The sequence below is a fragment of the Columba livia genome, chromosome 8 (genome assembly GCF_036013475.1).
Source record: "Columba livia isolate bColLiv1 breed racing homer chromosome 8, bColLiv1.pat.W.v2, whole genome shotgun sequence".
Lineage (NCBI taxonomy): Eukaryota > Metazoa > Chordata > Aves > Columbiformes > Columbidae > Columba > Columba livia.
Window position 1 is genome coordinate 10,327,918 of NC_088609.1, and position 25,763 is coordinate 10,353,680.

A 25,763-nucleotide genomic window follows, 5' to 3' on the forward strand; every position below is an offset into this window, starting at 1 on the left:
GAAGTACCTTTTCGTTTTGACTAATCTGTTTTTTTTTCACTCATTTTCTTAAGGAAATGAGTCTTGTGAACTGGGGCTCCGATGGTGCTTCCCTCCAGGTGTCCCATGTCCTTCATCTTCTCCCCCCTCCCTCCTCAGTCATCTCTGAAATGGCTGCTCAGCCAGTAACTACGTCAAAGACACCACCTTCCTACGAGTTTCAAGAAATTAGACAGTCAAGTCGAAGAAAACACACTTATCGTCCTCAACAGAAGGAAAAGACTTCTTAGAAACTCTCTCCTAAGGCACTTCCTAAGTGACCCAATCTGAGACCAACCAACCTGGAAACCCCAGTTTGGATCAAACCAGCCCTCCCTGGGTACATGCGACTCTGCTAATGCCCTGTTTTTTAACTTGTTGTAACTATTTACAGATAAACTGTGAAGGCTATGATTCCACGGATGAGGCTAAATTTGCACCAGGTGTTTTTGAAAAACAGCATGTAAAATTAAAATACATACTCCTAGTCCCTGATGAAATGTTCCAAGTTCACAGCTATCCACAAGTAACAGATTTAAAGACAATTAGAAGTTGCTTTTCTATGAAAGTAATAGCTTTCTGTGGGAATGATCTTAAAAGCAAATAACGCAGATTTTCTAACTTTCTTAATAGTTAATATTCATAGATACATATACACCACATTAATCACATTTTAATATTTTAAAATGAACATTTTGGTACTGATAAGGGAAAATGGACTTCATAGCAGAACCCAACACCTTCCCGACGCGGCAACTCACACCCCGCTCAGCAGCCCTGCAGCATCAGCCCCTGCAGAGGGCACAGCCAGTGCCGTGTTCAACGTCGCACGATACATGAAAGTACGATGTTTTGACACTACGGTGCCGGCGCTGCCTCCAACAGCAGCATTTGCCTCTGCAGAGGTGGCTGTGTTGGGACTGGAAGGGATGGTGGGGTTAAAATGCAAGTGGGAGAACAGAGGAACCCTAAAAAAAGCAGGGGGGGAAGAAGACGCAGCGTCAGATGAGAAAGATGAAGCGCATCGGGGTTCTCTTGCTGAGCAGTGTCTAGTGTCCCTACAGGGACTGGAATAAACAGTAAACAGAAGTTGAGATGTTCCATGACATGTTCGTTCCCTCAAGGCATGGCGAGCGTCCCACTGACTTCAGGAGCACAACACCCTCTGCCAGAAACACCCCAAAACCTTCTCCACTCACAGGCTTCGATAACCTTCCCAGCAGAGCTGACGCGCGTGGTCACTTACGGAAGCAGTCCCACAGTTTCTGGATAAGGCTCCTGGAATACTGCATGACGTGTCTTCAACTAGATCATGTTTCAGTTTATATTTGGATGTTGCATAACCGAGCCCTTACCCGTAAAATTATAACTGGCATTTCCGTCATTTTTTTTTTCTAGTGCCCTACATGAAATAATTTCCAAGACAGAATAAAGGACTAATTAACAAAAGGAGTTTGTTTCAGTTTTGCAAATATTACATGGTGTTTGTGCATGACTTTTCAATCCTGACGGCAATTTAGCAGGAACTGAGGTGACATTTCGTCACTACACCTGACTTGCTGCCAGTCCCTCCAAGGACAGCCTGGCCGAGCCTTCAGAGGCACCAAACCATTCGATATTTTTCTGCTGGCACTTGGAACACTCCAGCGTACTTAAATGCAACTCATTTATGCGCCAGTATTTTGTAACAACTGCATTTTTGGTATTTTTTGCCACCTGTTTCTTTTTCATCTCTGTAGAGTGATGGAACGCACAGTATCTCTACTACAGAAGTGACTTAGCCCATTTTAGGAGATTTTTCCAGTTTGCTGACTTGACCATGCTATCATTTGCTCACGGAGAGAGCTGCTAATGAATATGAACTTGAGGCTTTTTTTTTTTCATCTGAAATACTTGAAAAGTGCCCTTCGCCGCCAGCTGGGCTATCTCCGAGCATGAGGACAACGTTATCTGCTGCTGCAGCCCAGTTCCTCTGGTCACCCACACACTCGGTGTCCCCCATCCCATCCCATCCCATCCCCAAACGCAGAGAGGCAGCGAGCACAGACTCGTCACCAAGCTGCAGGAGCGGACGGTGGTTTTGCCCTTGGCTTATACACGAGATAAAACAAGTCAGGAAACGCTTAAAACTAGATCCAAAGGTCAAAATTCCAAGTGAGTTTTTCTCTCGCCCAATTCCCTCAATTCTCTTGTCACCCCACTGCCCTTTAAACAAATACGTTCATACATAGCACGTCTTGCTTCTGGCACAAAGTGTAAAGGCTAAAAAGTTTTAAGAGTGGCCAAAATACCAGATCAGTTAAAAAAGTTGGAGAGGAGTTGCAGTTCTCCTCTTTGCTCAGAAGCATATTGCAGGTGGCAAATACTTAAGCTTTCCATGATCTAGCAGGCTAGTATTATAATGGGTTTCTATCTTGTGAACGGATTGACCAATCTGGCAGACGAGAAATGTTGAATGCAAATATTTGCAGACATTTTTACAAACTCAGCTCTCCTCCGCTCTTAAAAGATCAGATTATGGACTGACCGTACTGATAAAACACTTAATTCCTAATTCCACTAAGAAAATAAATAGTCACTTCTAATGGATTGTAACTTCGTACATAAACCGTAGGCATGTAGAGTTGAAGATTCAAAACACCCTTAATAGTCTACATCAGCAAGTGCTGCTTACTGTGCCAAAAAATTCAAAGAGAAACTTTTACAATGAATAGTAAAAACCGCAGCACTGCAGCTTACGGCCATCTGCCCAACTTTACCACCATCTATCCCATTCCACATGCAAAGCCACTTGTTTACAGTGCCAGTAAGACATCTTCTGGGTTATTTACTTTTAATTGCATCCTGGCTGCAATAAATTGGAGCTACTTTATAATTATAAACTTCTTGAAGGTTTGGGGCTGTCCTTCCCAGCCTTCAGAGCAGGAATTCATCTGAGAGGATGGTGCTGAGGTCACCAAAGTGCCCATTTTCCAGTGATTCCAGTTGATTTAATTAAAAAATATTATCACTCTGTCTTAAACCTTACCTCAACAACAATTCAGATTCGGGATCAAATCTGTTCATTTAAAAGTAATATTAATAAGAGCAGTTGCTCATTTTTGCCTTGGAAAGGCTTTACTGGATCTGTTCCCAAATCCAATATGTACAGCGTGGCAACGGGCACTGAAATGTTCCCTGAACGTTTAACAAACTGATAAAATTCAACACAACCCAAAGCAGCCAAACACTCATAAGAAACAGAAGATTAAAGTACAAATATTAGAGAAGAAAATGCTTTCTAATTCCCACTAGTGACAGGGAAACAAATGGGCAATAATCAGTGGGTTGGGTGAACTTGGCTCTTAGGTGAGCTGGGGCTTCTGAAGTCCTCGTGTCCTTCTATGGGAACATGTAAATGTTTATCCTGGGGCATGAAACCGCTTGCAAGCACTGAAAACTCTGCTTTAGGAAATGTCTGAACGCACACTCCCAGGCTCCTGACTTCTAGAAGTGCTTGAAAGTAACATTAAGGGTGCGATATCAATATGTACGTACTTCTCAGGGTGAATCCAAAGGACACAACCCCTGGCCCATAGGTCTGGCCGCATTATTTTCCTTATTTACAGATATTTAAAATAATTTACAACGTAAAAAAATAAAAGCGCATTCAGATGTGGAAATGTCTTAAAAATCATAACAATATACGTTATGAGTCTTTATCGCTTCGAATTTAAAGGACTTGAAGACAACCCATTTTTTAGTTATATAACACACTATATTACAGGGTATTGTAACCGTTGTCATTATTATAGATGACATAATAAGATTAAGAAGAGAAGGGAGATCCTTTAGTTAATCATGTGGATGACAGGTTATTATTTTGTTAGCAGTATCGATACCATTAATGTTTCCTGAAGGCTTCTTTTACATTTCTCAGCCCTTGACTCCTGGTGACTAAAAGCTCCTATCTAAGCAAGCTGGCAGAAGCCTCTTGGTGGGATCCTCATGTACGATCTGATCCACAAAAGGCTGATCCACCAGCTGAACTGATCTGTGCTTCAGTTGAGATGCAGGTTGGAGGAGAGAAAAAGAAAGGAGGAGAAGAAGGAAAAAAACAAAGGGAGAGTTGCCTGTGTGGTTCAAGAAGGCACTCATGTGGTCCTGGCTTAAATAGAAGTCACGTAGATCCAGATCACCAAAACTGCTCCCTCCAGTTCCCTTCAGCAAAAGAACATGGCTACTTTAACTTCAGAAAGCGAGATTCGTTATATACCCTGCAATAATTACTAGCCAGTGTCTAGCATCACTCTAAAACCCAGGAGTGTGTTCAGTCAAACAGGTTTATCAACAAAGGACATGCCAAAACTTGATGGAACAGGGACTTGTGCAGCTGTCAGCCATTTACCCTTTGCCTTGCCTAATGTATCTGTGGTTGCTTACAGATTGTGCGGACATGTTTACATATTTACCCTTGACAATGCGGAGTGAATAACTGACACCAAATAATTTATTTGTTTAATGTATCCTGTTAGTGCACTCCTGACTACCCATGAGCAGAAAGCTATTTCCTCGAATTAAAGCCATTGTTCTAACAGATCCAGCAAATATATTTGGGAAAACTGTTTTGTAGCTTGGTTTGAAAATTCACAGGAAACAAAATCAAAGGCACAGAGCACAACTGCAGTGATTCATTTAAAATCTGCAATGAAAACGTCCCAGTCTGACAGCATTGTCCTACAAATTGCAAGCACTGAAAAAAGCCTGTATCCTGTAATTACAGGTTTCTTTTACAGATGCCACACATGTTTTTTAATACCCAGGACCAGATTTAACTTTTTCTCAAGCACAAAAGCTAGAAATGTACCTAAAAGAAGGTATTATTCAAGAGCAAGATGTATCCAGCAGAACTACCCAATGCCACACGAACATGTTCCCTCTTGTAGCCCACAGACACTCGTGCTGGACCGCGGGGCTGGAATTACAGAGTAATCTAAAATCATGGGAACGACAGAGGATCGAGATGCACCTCCCACCCCCCCCAACACTTCATTGTGTGCAACGACGCTAATTATATCTTTTGCAAAGATAAGTGCAGATGTGCTAAGAAAGGCACAAAGCCCCAGCACCTGTGGAACAGGTGGAGCCAGTACATTCTTGAGCAACTCTCCGAACAAATGGATGATCCTGCCCTTCTCCCCACTCCCGATTGTATTTTTGGGACTCCAGTTTGACCAGTAACTCTAGCTGTTCCCTCTCATGTTTCTCACACTTGCAGTGCGCAAGGGAGGTGGGAATAAGAGCGAAGGGCTAGTCGTTTGCTTCCTGACACAGTGTTGGGCACCGGGTAGAGACTGGGAGCAGGGCAGCGGATGCTCAAGCTTGGCAGGAGACGGGCAGGCTGCTACGGCATGGGCATGGCATGCCGACGAACAGAGAGCAAGGAACACTTTTAGCAAAAAAAGCTATTTTGGAAACGCTTAGAATGCTTTAGAAATTTTCTGTTACCCAGCGCTAATAGATGAGATGTAGTAAGAGAGGCCAAAGTGGAGAAATCCCTGCAAAGAGAGGATGGGATGGGATGGGATCGACTGGCAAAGCTGCTGCTAGAGGTAGACTGGAGAGGTGGCACTGGAGAAGATCCAGCTGTGGGGGAATGCAGGCAAAACCTTAACAGGGGCTCAAACACAGCAGAGACAATGGAGTCTGTATTCAGAGATGACAGACGAAGATAGAGACAAAAAAAATGAAGTGAAAGCTTTCTACCGCTAATGGCGAAAAATGACAGGAAATGAGCGAGATGCTGCTGCCAGGAATAACGTTTGTGATACTGAAATTGTTCATGAAAGTGTTTGACATGCGCTACAATCTCTGGCAAAACAAGGCCAAGCAACAAGCAGCAAAAGAAACAAACTCTTCTGTTACACTGCTGAGGAGCCCAGCATTCTAAGTTCCCTAGATAAAGACAGGTCTTTTCTGGACACACCACTTCAGCTGCCCTGAAAGGCTGCTGGGAAAATTCAGCCCCTAGCAAAACAGCTCCAAAACTGCTGAAGATGCCAAGGCAGTGATTAAAACACAAAATTGTCAAGGACTCATCCAGGTTCAAACTGGAAGACTCTGGGGAGCAAGGAGAGACGTCTTACCAAGCGAAGGCAGGGGGACCACAGAATGCAACATGGAAGGGAGAAAGAAAAAACCTCCTGCCTGTTGGGAAGAGCACAAAACCAAATGGCTTCACATCCCCACACTGCAGCCATCCCAAGAAGGCAGAGGCCACAGCTCACGTAAGCACCGCGGAGGAGGCTGACGGTGACGGGAGGAATGCCTGCGGTGTGACTCGGGCACGCCGTGCAGCACAGGAGATGCCCAATGGTCACTCCACTGCCATAGTAGCAGCGATGTTTCCGAGTCAACAGCCAAGGCACTCACCACCCTAGCACCGAGCCAGCTGCGATGTAATCTGAGCAACGCCAATCCGCAGTAATATTAGCCGGGAGAAATGTCACCGCGGTGGGGAGGGGCTCATCTGCGCTATCTTTAGCTGTCTAAAAGTTAATCACCTAAGTTCCCCGCACAGTCAGTGGAAAGTGGCCGGGACCTCCGAGGGGTGATCCTGGTCTATTCTGAGCACAACTGCTGCGAGGGGCTGAATCACCCTCCAGAGGTGCCCGTCCTTCTCTGTGAGCTGCAGAAGGCACCTCTCCACCACAGAGTCACAGAAACTGCCTGGAGGGGACTTCCCGAGGCCATCTGAGCTGGGCTGTCTCCAGGTCCTCACCAACATCAGCCTGATGCTGCTGGGACTCTACCACATCCTCAAGAAGCTGTAGGGCACTGATAGACACCCCACATCCTTCCTGTCATCAGCCACCGACTGGACACGCAGCCTTCGTCACCAGCCTTAGAGCCTGGTGCTCCAGCAACATCCAACCCCGTTAACAGTCCATTTGTTTGGCCCACGTCACCTCAGCTTCCAGATGGGAATGCTATGGAACATGGTGCCAAGGTACCTATCGCAGCAGGTACAGCCACCCACGGCCCACGTGACCCCACAGGCAGGCCACCCCTAGCCCTTGCAGAAGCAGGTCAGGGTTTTCAAGCACAATTTGCCCATGGCAAATCTGTATTTACCATTCCTGATGTACTTTCTTGTCCTTCATATGTTTGGCGACAGACTCCAGTGGATGCCCTCTGTGACCTCTCCAGTGACCAAGAAGAGTCGGACCATTCCACAGTCCTCCAAATCCCCTTCGCCTTTCTCAAAAATTGACCTTTTTCCGCTGTCACAGACCTTCCCAAGCACCACAGTTTTCCATGAATGGCACACAGTGACCTTACAGTCACATCATCCAGCTTTTCCAGCCTGAATCCTGCCCAAGGCCATCGACTTGAACACATCCACATCCTCTAGGTTGTCCCTAACCCGCTGCTCCCCCATTGCTTTCCATCCCTTTCCTTCCCAAGCAGGCTGGTGGCCATGGTGCACAAGGCTCTGTCTGCAAAGACTGAGACAAAAAAGGCATAAAGTACTTCAGCCTTTCGTGTACCAGTTGTCACTAAGCTGTTTCCTGCACAGATTAACATTTTCTCTGAACTTTCCTTCCCTACTTCATTTGCACATTCGGGTCCCTTCGCTAGCCGCAGTTCTGCCAGCGTTTGGTCTGCCCAGCTTCACCCTCCACACCCAAACTGCGCTTTCACATCCCTCCCTTGTTACCAGTCCTTTTCACCCTTTGCCTGCTCTCTTTTTTTTGCACTTTGGCTTGCTAAGAAGCTCCTTGCTTCGCCAAGTTGGCTTCTGCTGAAATTCCTGATCTTCCTGCACAACAGGATGGTTTGCTCCTGAGCTCGCAACACGTTTTCTTCAAAACCCAGCAACTAGTTAAGATTGGCCTGTAATTGTTAGGTGAAATGAATCTTATGACAGTGACAGAGTCTTGAGACCAAGCAGTAAATGGAGGCTCTCAGCAGCAAACAGAAAAACTTTTGCGGAGCCCTAGTGCTGGGCAGCATGGCCCCCTCAGCCTTGCTTTGATCCCGATTCCCACAACCCACCCCAAGGTGAGCAGCTGGAGATCAGTCATAGGGGCCCAGCCACTGTTTTGAGGCAAAAATGAAACATTTGAAGGAAACTCAGACCAAGAGGTCAGCCTGGAGCAACAGTCAAGCCCTGATGAAGCCAGTTAAGGCAGAACCGGACAAACCTGCAGAAGTCCTGGTTATACCCACCAGTCCTGGTGGGCAGGCTGGTCAGGGTGGATCAGCAGCCAGGTCATGAGAATCAGGTCACCAAGGACCCAAATGGGCCAGCAACCCACTGATCAGACCACTGCCTGTTAGCAGTAACTAGACAATTGCTTACCAATTAGTCAAGAGCAGGGTGATTGTGGTTTATTATCGTAGGCACCGGAGAAGTCACTCAGCTTTGCCAGGCTTTGTGGCAATAACCACGGGTGCCCACAAGCAGCACTTCTTGTCTGAGTTCATCCTCTCCTGTCAGCGTCCAGGGTCCCCCAGGCTGGGCCGTGGGGTACCGAAAGCATTACTCCTTCTAGGAAAAGATGACGATGTGGAAGAGGCCACCAACGGCCGAGACACCCACCTGGATAATCCCAGCAGTTCAGCCTGTGTGTGCCATCTGGCTGAGCACAAGAAGCTGCAGCTGGAGTTGGTTGAGGGATACAGCTGCAGTTTTTCATGGATTGCTGATGGGAAAGCCCATTATATCCCTGCAGACACCTTAGAAACAGGCTGAAAAAGCAGGAAGAAAATAGGGAGAGGATCGCTACTCCAGTACTGCCTTACAAAGAACGGGATTTACTAAATGCGGCTTGGAGAGAAGGACTAGAGCTTCAGTGGGCACTGCAGCAGATTGTAGATTTCACCTCGTGAATCTTCATTCCTGCAGAATAAATAACACTAACATCTCTCTTCAAGATGAGGTGGAGCATTGGAAATGACTTGGAAAGGACTAGCCAACAAAAAACCACGGTCCTGAATTAAACTCAAAAAGTGCTCTTACGTTTATTTTGTCTTTACATGTGTCAGACACAATGCTCTCTAAAACAGCTGAGGAAACCTCAACTTTAAAAATGCTATAGCATAAAGATTAAAGATCAAGATTCCCAAAGCAAAGTTAACACTGCATCTTTTGCATGACAATGAGGTGCAAAAATGAGGTGAAAACACTAACAGCACCTTGAGGTGGATAATAGAATCCTATGAAGCTTCCCAGAGAGGCAACTTCTGATCTGAAGATAAGCCCAAAGGTTTAATTTGAAGATAAGCCTAAAAGTTTAATCTGAAGTGCTAATGAGCAAGGAAAACTGGAGACTGTTCTGAAGAAGGATTTAGATTGGAGATACCTCCTGATGGTAGGGTGGATGGAGTGTTGTCCCCCACGGCAGTCCCTGATTCCACAGTGTCCTGGAGGGAACAATACAGCCCCACTGCCACAAATCAGAAGGGTAAGTGACAGTGCTTTTATGGTGCCAAATGGAAGTAACAAAATGCAGGAAGCATCTTGTCAGATGTCACTTAGCATCGATATCACAGGGGAATCTGGGAACGGGATTTGCCTGCATAGTAGGAATTCCTCAGTCCAGGGAAAGGGAGAAGCAGAAATGGCAAGAGGGGCAGAATCTAATCTTGGCCTGTCGAATGAAGGGGAAAGATCGCTCAGTTCCAACTTTATCTCGGGGAGCAAACACACAGTTTGACACGTTATCGTTTTACTGACCCGGCTCGATTCCTTGTTGCCCTGTAGGATTCCTGCCTTAATCACAAGACAGGAGAAAAATGACGATGCAGGAGAGCACCTCTCCCACGCAGGGTCTAACAAACAAGTGCAAAAAGCTGACAGTGCACTTAAAGGAGACATCCACAAGGAGAATGCTGAAAAAGATTTTTCAGATGACATTTCGTAAGGAAATAAACACCCACCTCAAACACATTTTTGAAGACAGATTACAATCACCAAGGCCATTAAGAATTTTTAAATTAAGTCAATTCCCATCACACCTTTACTCGACACACTCCTCAAAGTGCAGAGAAAACAGCCCAAAGAGCTGCAGGCTGGGGATGGAGCTGACCCTGGGTCTTGATGGGCCACAGGAGCTGAGCCCAGGGACTGAAACCCCAGTCCCAGCTCCCTGTAAATCATGGGCTGCCCAGACTGTGGTTTTGTTTCTTCAGCTAAACAAGGAAGGGTCAGATCACAATGAGATGAACATTTCATTGTGTGAGTAGAAACGTTTTCTTCCTGAGCACATGGCGTGCACATGAATGCAGGAGTATGAGAAAGAGATGGAAAAATCAGGATATAATTATGAAACTACCTAGCTACGCACTTCGGATTGACCTGTGCCGTGCACTGTATTATCTCATTTGATACATGTGGGCTGGCTGGGAGAGGGCTGGTGAGATTACACGTGCAGGGAAACCAACTTGGATCCTGGAAGCAACATCATTGTGCTAACAAGACGCTCCGCCTAAACTAATTAGCCCTGCCTTTCAACAGGCTTAATTAGGTGGGGCACCATCCCGCGCTGTTGTGGCGAGACGGTTTCCGGCTCTGGCTCATCCACAGCCCGTCTGAGGACGTCGGCGCTTCGCTACCTGGTGCCACGGACCGACCACGGGTGCGATGGAACTTTCTAGGCAGACAACAGCAACGATTTTAATTCAACAAAGGGGAAAAAAAATAAGCATGAAAGATGCAAGGGACTAACCGTATTCTGTTTCACTGTGTCCGAAGAATTTTGCAAAGCACAAACAAAAAGGTCTGCATTTGGATCTGCCACAGAATCCAGATGTTGCTTTCATCCACATACTCATCAAATCAGGTTTTGAACCAGCTTAACCTGGAGATAATAAAACTTACGGTCTGAATATTCTGTCAGAGTGAAAGTCGCTTTGACTGTGGTGAAGCAGACGCTGGAGTAGGAAATGGAAGTGGAACCTCAGGAATGAGTCCTGGAAGCACAAAGCACAGTGCCCATCCACCTACAAAGCTCCACTTGGCTACTGGTGTTAGATGTAAAGACAAAGTTTGTTAATAATCCTTGGTTCTTCGTGAGGCGAATTATTCAGAAATTTTAAATGAGGGTCAGAATAAGGCTACTCACGTCATGACAGCAATGTAGAACAGGCTGCTGGGAAAATGTTAGACCCTGTTTATATCCTTTTCCTTGGCTCCTGTAAAGGTTATAATTTAACACAAAATTGTCCTCCATTTCCTTTCAATTTAATTTCCTTAAGGTCTGCAATATGAAAGTTTAGAATGTGGCTCCTAGAGGCATCCCAACCATAATTCTTAGGAATTCCTTAAGATGCCTATCAGCTTTTGTGTCCGTATATCCTGCTCTCAGCCTTGGCAAGACTGGGCATACAGTTGGTTCTGAGCCACCATGCCAGCCATTTAAATGATATGAATTATAAAATATAATTGTGTTTTTTTTCATGGCTAAATGTAATATTTTGAAAGCATTATCCTTTAGGATGGAAGCTTAAAAAAAATGATTTAATTTGGAATTTTAATCTGTTTTCCTACAATAGATATTTTACATACCCAAAGGGTAATAATGTCAACCTCGCTGACTTACCTTATTTGAACTTTCTGCCCTTACTTAGCCTTTCAAAATAAATGAATACAACTGTCATCGTACAGCTGAAACCCACAGATACTGCTCCTCCGCAATGATCAGAGCCACTCAAGTACATGGCATATTGCAAAAAATGACCCGTTTTGACATATTAGGTTTTCAAGTGATACTCTGAGTAAGCGCTATCGACTGATCTGCGATTGCACCAAATGACACGGTGGGAAGTCAGAGTATTGCTCATGCAGAGCCTGGGCCGCTCACGGAGCAGAACCAGCAGAAATAGCTCGAATAATTAGAAAGCACACGCAATTTTAAAAGTTGTTTCTTAACCAGGGATCCTCCGGCTTTTGAGAACGCAGAATGTTTTAAGTTTTGAGCAAGTGTCCTCCAGACAGCTCTCCGGACAAACGGATCCGCTTTGTGCACGTCCACACACTGTGACTCTGAACATTCGGAGTGAGCCTCAAGTCACAAAACTAAAAACCTCCAGACCTGCAGTAGCTGACAACAGAGCTAAAATATTCACTGGGCTAATCATCTGTATTAATCTACCCTAGCGACCAACTTCAGCTGTTCGTAGCTGTGACTCAGTGTGCTTTATGTTTACTAAACTGCACGTACAGCCTTTTAGAATAATCTGTTCAAAACCACTGAGTTAAGTCCCACGGGTACAAGGGTGGGGAGGAAGAGGGAGATGTCAGTGTTCTACAAACCAGCATCGTTGTTTTGACAGCTTTTCATATTCCATGTTACCCCTTTCATGTGCTGATCTTGGCTGTGTCACCTCCAAACCGAGGCCATCACACACTGGTCACCAGTTTTTTAAAATACATATTTGGGACACAGGTCAGAACTGGACCATATTTTCCCAGACACTGCATCAGACTCATTAAGTGGTTATCCCCGATAAAAAACAGAGAATATAGAACACCAGATAATAGTTTACTTGTGGGTATTTCTTCTCACATCAGGATCATTTTGGCCAGAAGGCGATTAAGCCTGGAGGTCTGACTACTTTTCTCAAATCTGGGGTCTCAGTCCTGACCTGAATGGGGCTGTTATGCTACAGCCAAGTAACCAGGGAGCTGTCCTGAAGGGGCAAGTGCAAGACAAACTCCAACCCAGCAATGACAGGCTGACTTGGAAGCGTAAGAGCTTGTCCAACCCCTGCAGCCAGCACAGGCAAGAACAGCCTTTCACTCCCAAAACATATTCAGTTAAGGCCCTCAAAATATATATATTTAAGCACCTCAAACCGAGCTCAAAGAAATCAAAATGTCAGCTATGCTAAAGGCGCCCTTATTAACAATTCCAGTTAAAATATCAGACTAAGTGGACATGGAAATGGAAATGTTCCCCACTGAAGGTCAAATATGGGCTGGTCTACTGCAGATTATTCCACAGGTCACTTTTTATGCTTTAAGTTTTATGCTCTGTGGCACCTTTCAGAATTTCTTACATTTGGCCGCATAATGGAAGCACCTTGTGTTAGCTTTGGCCAAGGGCATTCACACCACTCCCCTCAAGTAATTAATTCTGCCAAATAAGCTCTGTGAAACTCACACAATTTCTGAGAAAAATCTGATTTTAAGCTGCACATGACTTTCCATTTAAGGCAATTTGCAATAATAGAGGTTCCAGCAGCATGCTGGACTGACCACATTTGGATGTGTTACAAAGGGAGGCTCCGAACGAGCAGCTGCTGCTGAAAAATGTGGTGTGAGCATCATCTCTCCCTGTGTTTCATTTTTTGTTCCTGATCTATAAAGTGTGAGTAACAGATTTTCTGGCTTCTACCTGGGTAGTAGGTTCCCAGTGTAACTGGATGGAAATATTTAAAAGTCTCACACAACATAGTTGAAACCCAGGAAGCTGCTAACAGTCTGTGACATTGCAGTAACCGGAATTTCGGGAAATACCCTGCCCAAAGAACTTGAATTAAGATGAAGGCCCAGGATTTGACTAGGATCTGGATGTGGACCACGTCCCATAAAGTATTACTCCTAAAACACAAAATACGCCACTTAGACTGTAGGTTTGTATCTGGATTCCTCTTCTTCAAGAAGTATCTTTGGGAGGAAAATATTTCACAGCTGCCAAATGCTATCAAGATCTATTATCAATAACCCCCACTCTTGTGTTTGCTAATGCATTGCCAACTCCTGGGTGTTTATTTTGAGTTTTTCCCAGCAGGACTGGCCCCACACGGCGCTCAGCCCATCGGATGACAGTCCCTGCAGAGCAGATCCAAAGTACGGATCCAAACGTCCCACGTTTGACTCGGGAACAGCAGGGCCACGATTTCAGGTCATTTCTCATAAAACTCAGCGAGGGAAGGGGAGCAGGAGGCAGGCTGGCTTTTCCACTTCTCAGAAGACTACGCTGGCTTTTCAGAGAACTCAACGATTGCTACAACTGTGTCCTGCTTTTGACAAGCTAATGGATGGTATTTAAAGGAAAATACATTGCTTGTAAAATGTGACATTTTAGAATCGTTTTGGTATTAAGTGCTAAGCTTGTAAACCCTCCCTGAACACTTGTTTGCAGCAGGAAAGGCCTAACAGGATTCAGCCCATTTCAAATTAAAACACTGGGGTGTCTGGAATATGCTCTGAGGGCCCTGGCACGCTGGGTCCAAAACTTTGCTCTCAACGCCTGGAACCTGGAGATTTTTAGGTAAAACACAAAAATGTTTGTTTAAGAATTTTTTTGAAGAGTGTGGAGGTGTGGTAGAGGGGTTTTCATATGCGTAGCTGTTTAATTTCCTCTTGGAAAGGTATATTTATGACAGCAGGATATTTATACTAGAATATCTACATTAAAAAGCGTGGCTCTTTTAAAACTAAATCCAACTGCGCAAGTATTTAGCACTGAATAATGGGTACTGATTAGGGCTCCTGGTAAACAACCAAACACAGTGTCTAAGCCTGGGTCAGATCCTCCTCCTGTACTGGTTGATGAAAGGCTGTTCAACACCGGCCTTCGACAGGCACAGGGCTGCATATAAAACCAAAATACATTAATTGTCAAATCAACACCCTGCTAGATTCTGGAAGATTTGGTTTTGTTTTCTTTTTTACATTCTGAATTCCTAAAATGATTAAGTGCCTGAACACACAACAAAGTCAATCAATGGTACCTTTAGACATGAAAATATATTCCACAGGGACAGAGGTATTTAGATGTTTTTAAAGTCTATTGCTTCAAAAAAATATTTGTAGGCATACATATTTTTCCAGTGAACTGAATTAACTTAAGAACCTGGTATGTTTTATTAATAACCATAAATAATTAAGTTGTTTCCTTTCTGTCAAAAAAGTATTGCAATTATACAATACTTAAGGCTGTCATTTACAGACACTTCTTACAGAACAAACAATATACCAATAAAAAGTTTCATTAACTATTAGCATAACATTCTTCACCAGTTGCACAATGACATTATGCATACACTAATAAGCACACCATGCTTAACTATATAAATCTTTTTTAGTCAACCAGGAGATGAAAATATACTGATAATAAAGCCAGAGCATTTCTGGGTGATTTGAACATAGAGAACAGTCGATAATATTCATTGTTCAGTATCACCAGTTGGAAATTGGTGAGTCTAAACTGTATCTCAGAATGGATGCAATTCCACAACTGAATAGGGGGAAAAGTGTGTTAACAATCCTTTACTCCCAGTTTTAATTCTGCCTGGATTATACATTGATTTTAAAAGTTCTCAAAGTGTTAATTTTTATAATTGTTACCCTATATGTGTAATGAACTTTGGTGGGCAAACTGTCTACCCTACAGAGGACAACGGAATTAAAATTCTGTTCCTCGAGGCCAGTGCTTTCCTCTCCTGTATACGCCCCTCCAGACTAGAACCAAACACAAACCTGATAAATGCAGAACAGCGGGAGTTCCACCCAACTACGGACTAAACGATGTGGCCACTGATGACGAAAACACAAAAGTCAGAAATACTTTTTAAAAGACAACAATAAAGCAACTTACACTTGGGATCAGATCCTGCAGGAGGGACAAAGTGTGCACCATGGGGACTGTCCCAGGCCAGGCTGGTGGCTCTGGGACTTGTGGGGTGCATCGCCCTGGGAATGTCTCCGTGCGGATGCCGGGACACGGCCGCTCACGCTCCCATGGCCCAGCTGTGTCCGGGCCACGAAGCTGCAGTGGGGAGCTTGGCCTCGGGGGAGGAAGGAAAACTTATATATAGCTGCTGCGGGGGCGAGCAATGGGTGCGCAGGAGGCCGGGTCAGCTCCCACCGGCTGGAAAATGCTGATGACAAGAAGTTGGGGAGGCTCAAACAAGTGGGACAATGAAGAACCCTTGTCATCACTAAGGCATGCACAAACCATGCCCCACAACCTAAAAAAAATAAAATAACTTGGACCAACAGAAGTTTGGGTGGTTTTGTTTGGTTTTGGGTATTTTTTTTTTTCTCAGATCAAATACACATTTCTTAAACTCATATGGAACTGATTCAGTACAGGGAAAACTGCGATGTCAAAATCTCACCCACAGCAACTATTATCACTCTGCGAAGAAAACAAAAGAAACACAGATTTTATCAGCTCTGATATTAGCAATGGCGAAGTCCTATTGTCTTCACAGAGGCCTTAAGCAATCCAAGAGGAATGGGAGCTGAGTAAAGCGATCCTGGGCTTTCGGGGTTGACCTGCGCTTAAAGAGCAGAGTGACTACGGGGACACAATAAGAACAAGGGGACATCATGAGAACACAGGGACACAATGACAACACGCCACCAGGAAGATCTCTTCATTGCCACCTCGGGTTCACAGTTGCCTGGATTACTCAGAAACCATCCATCAGGGAGAAGCCCTTTTAACAACCTATGACTCTTTTTATGGTTTTATCCTACGCAGCAGAGCGTGATATCATCAGCGAAATGACAACCACGATTAAGAAAAAAATGAAAACCAGTGGTTTGGCTCCTCAAGTGTTCTTCAAAAACACAACGCTGGTGATGATTACAACATACCTGCTTATCTTGTCAAAGGAAAGGTTCTCCCTCCACCTGGGTGAGGATGCCATCTATACATCTCCTCGGGTTTTCAGCTCGCAGCCCCTTTGGAGCTGACGGCCAGAGCCGTTCCCCACAGCAGGCAAGGAGAACCACGCGATGCGGAGCTGCCTGCAGTCAGCGGAGCTCCAGGGGAGCCCAGGACCTGCCAGGGGAGCCCAGCTCGGCTCAAAAATACAGCAGCATGGTACGAGCACCGTGGGGAGGACTCGCTGGCGCTGCGGCCGCAGATGGCAGCTGCGGCCCCGGGAGTGACAGGCTCCTGATGGCAGCAGCACGTGGAGCATCTTCATGTGACACCCACAGGTGGGGCAGAGGGGAAAACAGTTTTTGTCCGTTGCTATGGAGTCATGATTAGCTTGTGTGTCTTCAGAGCCTGCCGAGGAGAAACGGAGGCTATTTTCTTATATAGATGTCATGAAATCAATCCTTGCAGAATTTCTGGAGTCAAAGGCTAAACAGGTTTGCCTGAATACCTTCTGTTACTCGATACACAAATAAATCTAGCCGGGAGACCTAAAATGAGTGTCACTTTTCAGCCGAAGCTGATGGCAAAAAATTACTCTTTAGTCTCATTTGGAGTTGTTCATGCACACAGTAACAAAATAAAAGCATGTTAAATAAAACACAGCAATTATCTTTGCAGAAAATGAGTCTTAGAAAATTAAGCAAAAAGAAAAACCCTCCCTTATTGAGAAGCACAGTGACTTCAGAAGAAACTTTTCCCTTATTCTCTCCAAATGCTAAAAGAAAACCTGATGTTCTTCTTTTAAAATGTGTCTGCCTCTAGGTCTTTGGCACAGGTTTACTGATGGGAGGGCCGGCAATCTATTTAATGACTGCATTGACGTCAATAGCATAACTGAAATACTTACTAAGATGCATGAGTCCAACTTTCAGGGGGTGTGTGTTCACAGGCAGACGTAACACGCGAAACGGACTCTCTGCGGGAATGAACTAACCCCAAACAGCCAGAAACTGCCCCAAACGCGCTGTGGGGCTTGGTCAGCAACACTTGCTTTTTCTGCAGGTAGCTTTTGACGTTCAGTTTGAGACGCACTTTCAATTTCTCAAGCAGTAAGAATCACTTTACAATTCAACACGATTAATTTTACCCAGTCACATCATTAAGCTGATATCTGATTTATTTTACAGTTTAGCTTAATTTCTAAATAATCTGCATGATTATACTGCATCCTTTAAAAGTAATATTTGCAGGTAATAAATAAGCCTACAGCACCACTGAATTTACTGTGCGCAGTTATTTTTCAGCTCAGCTATTTGGCTCCTCTCGCACACTTGCTATAAAAGCCTAAACCACCACATCTACTTGACTCGTACAATCTGTTTCAAAATCAAAAGGGTCAGATCTCCAGCCAAACTCGCAGCAGACCAGCAGAATTTCGAAACGAATCCTCTATTTCACATATGCCCAGAGCCATTCTCCGCACGCCAAGCGGAGGAAGCATGGTGCAAGAGCACTCGCTCCACACTAATTACTTGGGATTTACAGATATTCGTAACCAAGAGCTGATTTCCACGCACAGGGCTCGTTAACTCCTACAAAAAGTTGGGACCCTCATTAGCACAAGCACCAGCGTTAATCCAGTCTTTTGTTTATGCTTCATACAAATGTGCGCGCACGAGTCCGTGTACATCTTACACCCACATAAAAAATGAGAGAGTGCAAGTTTTGAGTTCGTGTAAAGGCATGTGAGAAGTGCGGAGAAACGTGCAGATGTGCAGGAAAGCGGAGGCTAAAGGCACAAGGAAGAAAAATACCAATCTCTCACTCCCATCCCCAGAGAGGAATTTGAACAAAGCTTTAATCCCATAAGCCCTGAAAAGCCCGTGTGTGACATATCCCAAAGCGCTACACCCCGCAAAGCCTCGGGTGGCAAAGCAAATTAGCTAGATTATATTGCTAGGTGTATAATTAATTGTGAGGACATACTATAATTATTCAGTGTTGAAAGTATCCAAGGGGCAGTAGGTCGCCTGCTCTTGAGAAAGGTACATGACCATGGTTGTGCAGTGAGGGAGAAGCCATGATATTGGGAATCTGAGCAAACAGCACTCGTTCTGCACTGAGCTGCGAGAACGTGGGAAAACAGGACAATATGGGAAAGTCCTGGGGAAAATATAAAGGAAACAAAACAGGTGGAGAAAATATTGTACCAAAGTGGGTGGAAGAACAAGAAGCTTAGACTGAATGTGGCAGCCAGGGAAAGATGATTAAATTCAGAGGCCAGCTAAGTAAATAAATATGGAGGAAGGAACAAAACTAAATGGGAACCACCAGGCTTGTTACTGGTTAAGGATTTAATCAGTTGAATCAATTGGGTGGGATCTAAAGACCTTTCACTGACACCTGGGGAAAGAAGAGCTGAATTGAGAAGGAGCTGACGGATCCACTGAGCCCAAGGTAGTACAAAGGTCAATGAAAGTAACTGTGGCAGAGGCCACATTAAAAATAAAAAAGAGAATAGGAGAAAGAAATGACACAGACCCTTGTGTGACAGTCCTTTCATCACTGTTTATGTCACCCCAGAGGAGGGTGCGATGCCTCACACCATAGGAGCCCATGGGCTGGGGGATCCACATTGTCCTCCCAGCCGGGACATACAGGACCTCATTAAGGATTGATGAACTTTTCGCTAGAGCTTCTTACTGCCACGATACGGTTTCTCAGTTAATTCATAAAAGCAATTTTCTTAATTCCTGTGATGCGCGGTTATAACAAAATAACAGGAAAAATCTGCCAGATTTACTTAAGCTGATACCAAGGACAAAGCACAGGATGTTCAATACATATTCCTCTTCCTTTTATGGCTGTGGTTATAAGGTTAAGAAAGCTCTGAAATTTACAGTGACATCAGTATCGGCTTTGAAAGCGCTTTGTCCCATGAAAAACCTGGCCAGAATTTTTCATGCTTTCAAGAAAAATCAAAGCAAGCAAGCAAGCAAGAAAAAAAAATCCTAATTTTGACCCAGCTCCCTGATTTCACCATGGGCCTGTGTCCTTGGTGATGCAAGTCCTTGGGAATACACCAGCACCAGATTTGGCTCCTCTCGCTTTCAAACAACTGACAAATCCTGTAATATTCTAACTGGAGTAAACAGCTGGCATGTGTTACTTCCAGTGCAAATGCTGAATGCAATTTGTCTCCCTCCAGGGTAATTTTATTAATATATGCTAGTTTGCTTTAAACCCCAAGTTCTGTACTTTTCATAACAGGATATAAATCACTCCCCTAATGACAAATAAAAGGAGACATATATGAGGTGCTCATACTGGTGTCAATTGATTGTGGTAAATCTATGAATCAATGTGTGACATGGGAAAGCTAAAATAAAATTCCAAGCTTTGCCGACTAACCCGTCTAGAGAATATAAACACATTTCATTTCAAAACACATTCTTTTATCTAGAGGGATGTAACGCAGCCTAGTCCCAATCAAAACATTGCTGTTTCCTTCTCAAAAACTTTCAGGAAAAACACCCTGCGTCCTTTCAGACACAGGAGCCATTGACACATAACTGGAAGTGCTCTGATAGGAAAATCTCTCCTTCCTTTCATAATTTCCAAATCAGAAGCCATCTAGAAAAAAAAAATTAAAAGCTGAAAAAAAAGCTGGAAAAAAAAATCCCCTAACAATCATTGTTCTTGCTGCATTTAAATGGAAACTTCCTTAGAAAGTAAATGGTCATCATTGTTTTCTGCTCAACCAAAATGAGTAGCAATTTGTAACGATGGCTGTAAATAGGTAAAGGAAGGTGGTCATCAAAACAATGGCTGGACAGAATGACTACGGCCACCAAGTGGATCAAGGAAACCACTGGACAGAATGACCGCGGCCACCAAATCAATCAAGGGAACTGCTGGACAGATTGATGGCTTCAGCTGGGAGACTAGAACCTGTGAGAGCTGGTAAAATTAATCAACCAAAATAATCTGAAACTGAATTTGACTGTGAACCCCAGGCGTTTTCACTAATAATGTTCTTCAATATTGGCCTCTTTCATGTAGGAAGTAACACCATTTCCTACCAATCACAAAAGTATTTCTTATTCTTGCCTACAAACTGTCACAATTCACTTAGATGGTAACGACGCAACTCACATTTCTTGTTTCATATGAAGGCTCCACTTGAAGTCAGTTCAGTGACATGGTTAAGAACTCATTTACTTGAGGGGCCACAAATCCAGCCCTTTTTACAGGTTTTTACTTTTGACAAATTCCACAAGCTGTTGAGCTGCAGTTTTCTTCCAGAAGCCTTTTGTTACCAAATACAAACCCACATACTGAAAATGACTCATTTCCACATCTGGACATTTCCCTTTTTCACATCTCAGGTAAGATGTTAATGTAATTTATTTTAGCTATATCCACCTATCCACATATAATTACATAGCACTGAAACATTAAAAACCATGAGTCAGGATCACACGGTTCAAAATGCTAAAAGTTGGATTCTTCTCAGTTGCTTTCTCTTTTTGAGCTTTGCAGGGTAACACAAAACTGCTGTACAACAATTATGTGTGTCAGAGCCTTCAATCAAAAAGGAAGCTGAAATTTTCATGTACTTTCAGCATTAGAAGCCTGAGTTTTTTAGCTAAAAAGCATCCTACTGCTCATGCTGGCAATACTGTAGGAAAATATCAACAACGTGTTAAAAAGTTGAAAGCAATTGTTTCCACAGAGAGTGTTAAGAAAATTAATCTAAAATTTCCTGGAAAGGAATTCTCTCTTCGTTATTAGATTCTGTAACCTATATAAACAGATCTATGGAAAGCTTATGAAATTTTCCATTATTTTCTTCACACAGGCCACAAAATCAAAGTCTTGCTAGAACAGATTTTTAAAGAAGGTGATGAGTTGCATTCCTGCTAGCCCTGACTTGACACTGTGCACTCAGAGGGAGTGAAGAAGGCATTTGAGATCACGATGTCCAGTTTTCTTTCTGGATCAGAGGTTTCCACATTCCATTAACAAGTTTTGAAGAACCTAATCTGGAATCCTCCAGGACTATACATGTCCCCAGACAGTAAATAAGACACAGCATGAAAGGAAATGATAGTTATCCAGGTTTCACACACTGTAAAAATTAAACTTTATTAGTCCCTCCAAGCACGTAATTAATGGAAAGGCTGAGATTAAACCTTACAAATGGGCACTCCTCCAAATCTTATCTCCTTCTCTGTGGGAGTAACCTTGAAATTAATGCAAGTAGGGCCAGCTCTGTTCCTGAGAGGGCTCCCATGAGCACCCAGCACTGCAGGGCTAACCCCAGGTGTACAAATAAAAAAACCTGTCATGAGCAGGTGGCCTCTGCTTCCCATCCTCAGCACCTCACCCCTCCTGAGCACCCCCTGCTCCCACCACCACCACTCCTTGGCCCAACACAGGGGTAAGGACAAGGTGATCGAGGGACATCATGTTCTGGGGGGGGGAACAGGAAAGAAGATGCAAGAAACATGCACCAGAAAAAACTGTTTCAGGGCAGCCTAATAAAAGCAGAGTAAGTTTCACCTGAGAAAGGTTTTTGAGATTGCATTTTTTACACAGATGACATGGAAACAAACTGAAATAAACAGAATTAAAACAAAAATAGAGCTGTGTCTGAGCCTGTTCAAGGCTGGTAGGCTGGGGCTTGTCCAGGCCTGTGCAGCACAGGGACTCAGAAGAACAGCAGTCACTGTGGCCATGCCTATCAAACCAAAATCGTGTTCGCCTTTCATGCAAACATACAAGGATAAACCCAAACTCCAAACCATTAAAATAACAACATTTTGGGCCTGATAGTTCTCTTGTATTGGTCTTGCACGAGTAACCCAGGAGCTCTATGAGCCCTGAACAACACCAGGGGGAGGGCGCCGAGAAGCAGCTGTCAGTAAATGATGTACAATGAGCCTTCCTCTACATCTGACCTTGCAGATGATCATCAAAGTCACACACGTACCTTGCAGGTTAACTCTGGAGACAGGTGGCTGACTCATTGCTGGAGATCTCCTACGAGGGAGAAAGAATACTCCATAAATAAGTATTATTTTACCTTTTCAAACCCTGCCAGCAGTTCAAACTGCCATTTCCCATAATTAAAAAATCCTTTTCCATACTTAAAAAGAAGCCCCAAAACACTTTAAAATGATTTGGCACTTAATGAGCAATATCAATATATCTGTGAGGAAAACCCAAAGATGTCATGACCCTTTGCTAAGCACACACATGCTGAAAAGAAGGTGGACCAGGCAAGATGTGCCACCATCCCACAATGAAAAATGTCAACTGCTACAGCAGCGTGTAGGCTGCAATGCAATGGCCTTAAAACCCACAGTTCACAGACTGAATTGCACCTGGAAGCAAGTAAGAAGATGCTGTGGTCACCAGTTAAGCTCTGAAATGGCTGAAAGACCTTTTTTTGACTAGGAGCAATGATTTCATCAGAAAACACTGGATTTCAAAAGGACCAAAAGGTATTTGAAGAACTGATTCAAGTCAAGCAAACAGGGTGTCTGACTGGAAAAAGGGTGCAGTATTTCTCTGAATGTCATAATATTTAATTGTGAGATTCGCCAAATAAAACTTAATTTTTCAAGTTGAAACCATAGCTTACTTGGGGGAAAAGAGACTTTTTTTTTTAATAAGTTAAAAAGGGTTGACACCAAAATCAAGATATTTCATTTTCACTTGAATGCAGTATTTCAGGCTGACCAAAACTGAAACTTTGGGCTTCTGCTTCCCTAAGAAGCTTCTGCTACATTTTAACTGAAGCCAGATTTCCCCACGCTCTCTCTTAGCCAACCTCCTAACCCCCAGTTTTTTGAGACAGCCACTGAACTGAAACATCCATTATTTGCCAGCTCGCCTTTGAAGCTCAAATCAAAGTGAGTGAGTGGCTCAATTCTACTGCAATTGTAGCTCCAGGGGGTTCTTCGGAAGCGCTTCAGGACAGTTTCGTTAACTAGGTAAGAGTAATGAAGCTCCAGTCGTGGTCCAAGCCCTGGGCCCTCGGTGGGGATGCAAACCCGCTCGGGAGCAGCTGGAACCCTGGGGTGCAGCTGGCATCCCAGGGTGCAGCACCCGCTCCCAGCTGTGACTTCAAACCCTCGGCTTTTCTGGAGGGAGCTGCAGGACCCAGATTCTTCGAAGGGTTCAGCACAGGCCGCACACGCTGGATGCCGACTTCTCTGAAAATCTGCCCTGACCTGCCTCTGCTGAGCCTTTGAAAAGCCAGATCTTGAAATCTCTAAAAAAACTGAAACTCCCCAGCAGGGACATCAGGCCATGGCTGCAGCGCTTCCAGTATCTGGGGAGACATTCTCTAGGTATCTCCTAACCCTGAGCTGCACAGACATGCCTTGGGGGGGTGGGGAGGGATGAACTAGTATTCAGCAGGGTATTCCCCGGCAAAGGGAACGGCACCGCTCCGGGCGTCCGGGAATTACGTCCCGGCTGTGCCTGTCCTGGTTTCTGCAGCAGCCAGGGACCCAGAGATCTAGGTTTCAACAGCACGGTTCCTTCTTAGACACCATTACGCTCAAGTGTACACAGCTCCCCATTCCCACTCCTCTCTTGCTGGTGGGTGTTAAGAAGAGAAGGCGCTGGGTGCTTTCTGACCGTGTCCTGGGCTGCATCTGCCAAACTCAGGCACTCCGAAACCACTAATCATACTCTCCTCTTTTCCAATCAGGAAGCTGTCTTAAAAACACTGACATTAAAGTCCAAAAAAGATGACTTCTGGTTGGCTTTTTTTTGTTTTTTGTTTGTTTGTTTGTTTTCCCTCCACCTCTTAACATTCACATTTTCCAGCATTTCTGTAAATATGTGAGAGGGTGTCCTCTTTTTCGTTCTTGGGCAAGGGGGTGGAGAAGAGGAAAAAAGAGGGGAGAGGAAGAGCTAAAGAAAAGCTGAGATTTTCATGATCCCCAGAGCAGAAGTTTAAGTAAAATACCACATATCATGAGACATATGATAAACTCATGAGCTGGCAGCAGAGCCGTAACCCAGCAGAGCTGTTTGGAAACTGTGCGCGAAGCTCCGCAGTGCCTGGAAGCACATTCTGCCACGGACTTGGACATGGGGTATATAATGGTTTAAACACTTAATGACTTTTACTTTGGCTGGCCACATGACTTTATACCTCAATAGAATCTGGGAATGTTTTCAAAAGGACACTGCAAGATGCCCGTGGGTCTTGCAGGTTACGCCCTCGCTTCCTTCCGGCCCCATCCAATTTCAGATTCCTCATTAGGAACTGCTGAAATGCTTGAGCCGTTCAAAAAAGCAAAGCTTAAAAAAAATAAAAAGAGAATCTATTTCAGCCATCTGTTTTTCCATTAACCTCCATCTTGGAATGCGGTGGTTCCTTCCCATCAAAATTTGCGAGCAGAACTCAATGGGAGGAAAACCTCACGCCTGGATTGAACGCTGGGCTTTATGTCAAATACAAGATTGCACTGGAAGGCAGAAAGTAGAGCCCATGGTGGACACCCTGGCAGTGCCACTCATGTGTGTGGCAGTGGAACAAGCTCGTGCTGTCTCAGTGGGATATGCTTTTGTACCTTGTCCTTGGCTCCAGAGCCAGCGGGACACGGAGCGAGCAGCGCCTGCGCAACCCTGGTGGGTATGGAGCCGACGTCGCCAGGAATGAGTGACGCTGGTTTTGCACAAAACAGCTCTCCTGGGCCAAGACAGGCCAGAAAATGACGATGGCTGTCTCATTATAAATAGCTAAGGGGAAACGGTGGTTCCGGAAAAAGGCGTAAAAAGGAGTTTGTCGGGTGTCTCCTGTTCAGCAGGTATAAAAAACATCTACCTCTCCAGTTCAGTGCATCACCTTCCCATTCACTGCAATGACAATGTCAAACAAAATGACATAGGATTCCTGGCTTGCAAGCAGCCCCTTGGACCCTGCTGCCTGCCCTGCTTGGGAAATCCTCCCCATTCCCACAGGCTCCTGCTTGGGGTTTCCCTTCATGGCATCTCCACTTTGCCCGTGTCCGCCTCTCTTGTGAAACAAGGGTGGTAACATGGGGCAGCACCACAGTTGACCCAACACCGAGGACAACTGCAATCCAAGCTGGGCACCTAAGGAACACCTGG

The 25,763-nt window shown here is 44.5% G+C and overlaps 1 protein-coding gene across 7 annotated transcripts in view; it reads right to left on the reverse strand.

Annotated features, from left to right (window-relative positions):
- Positions 1 to 25,763, reverse strand: part of PDE4B (phosphodiesterase 4B) — a 201,867-nt gene that overhangs the window by 29,190 nt on the left and 146,914 nt on the right. For 6 of the 7 annotated variants that reach the window (XM_065071956.1, XM_065071957.1, XM_065071961.1 and 3 more), the window contains one exon: positions 22,621 to 22,670. In XM_065071956.1, the coding sequence (XP_064928028.1) occupies positions 22,621 to 22,670 (50 nt within the window). Of the gene's footprint in view, positions 1 to 16,615; positions 16,829 to 22,620; positions 22,671 to 25,763 lie in introns of those variants that run through there. The other variant, XM_065071962.1, reaches the window with a different exon arrangement.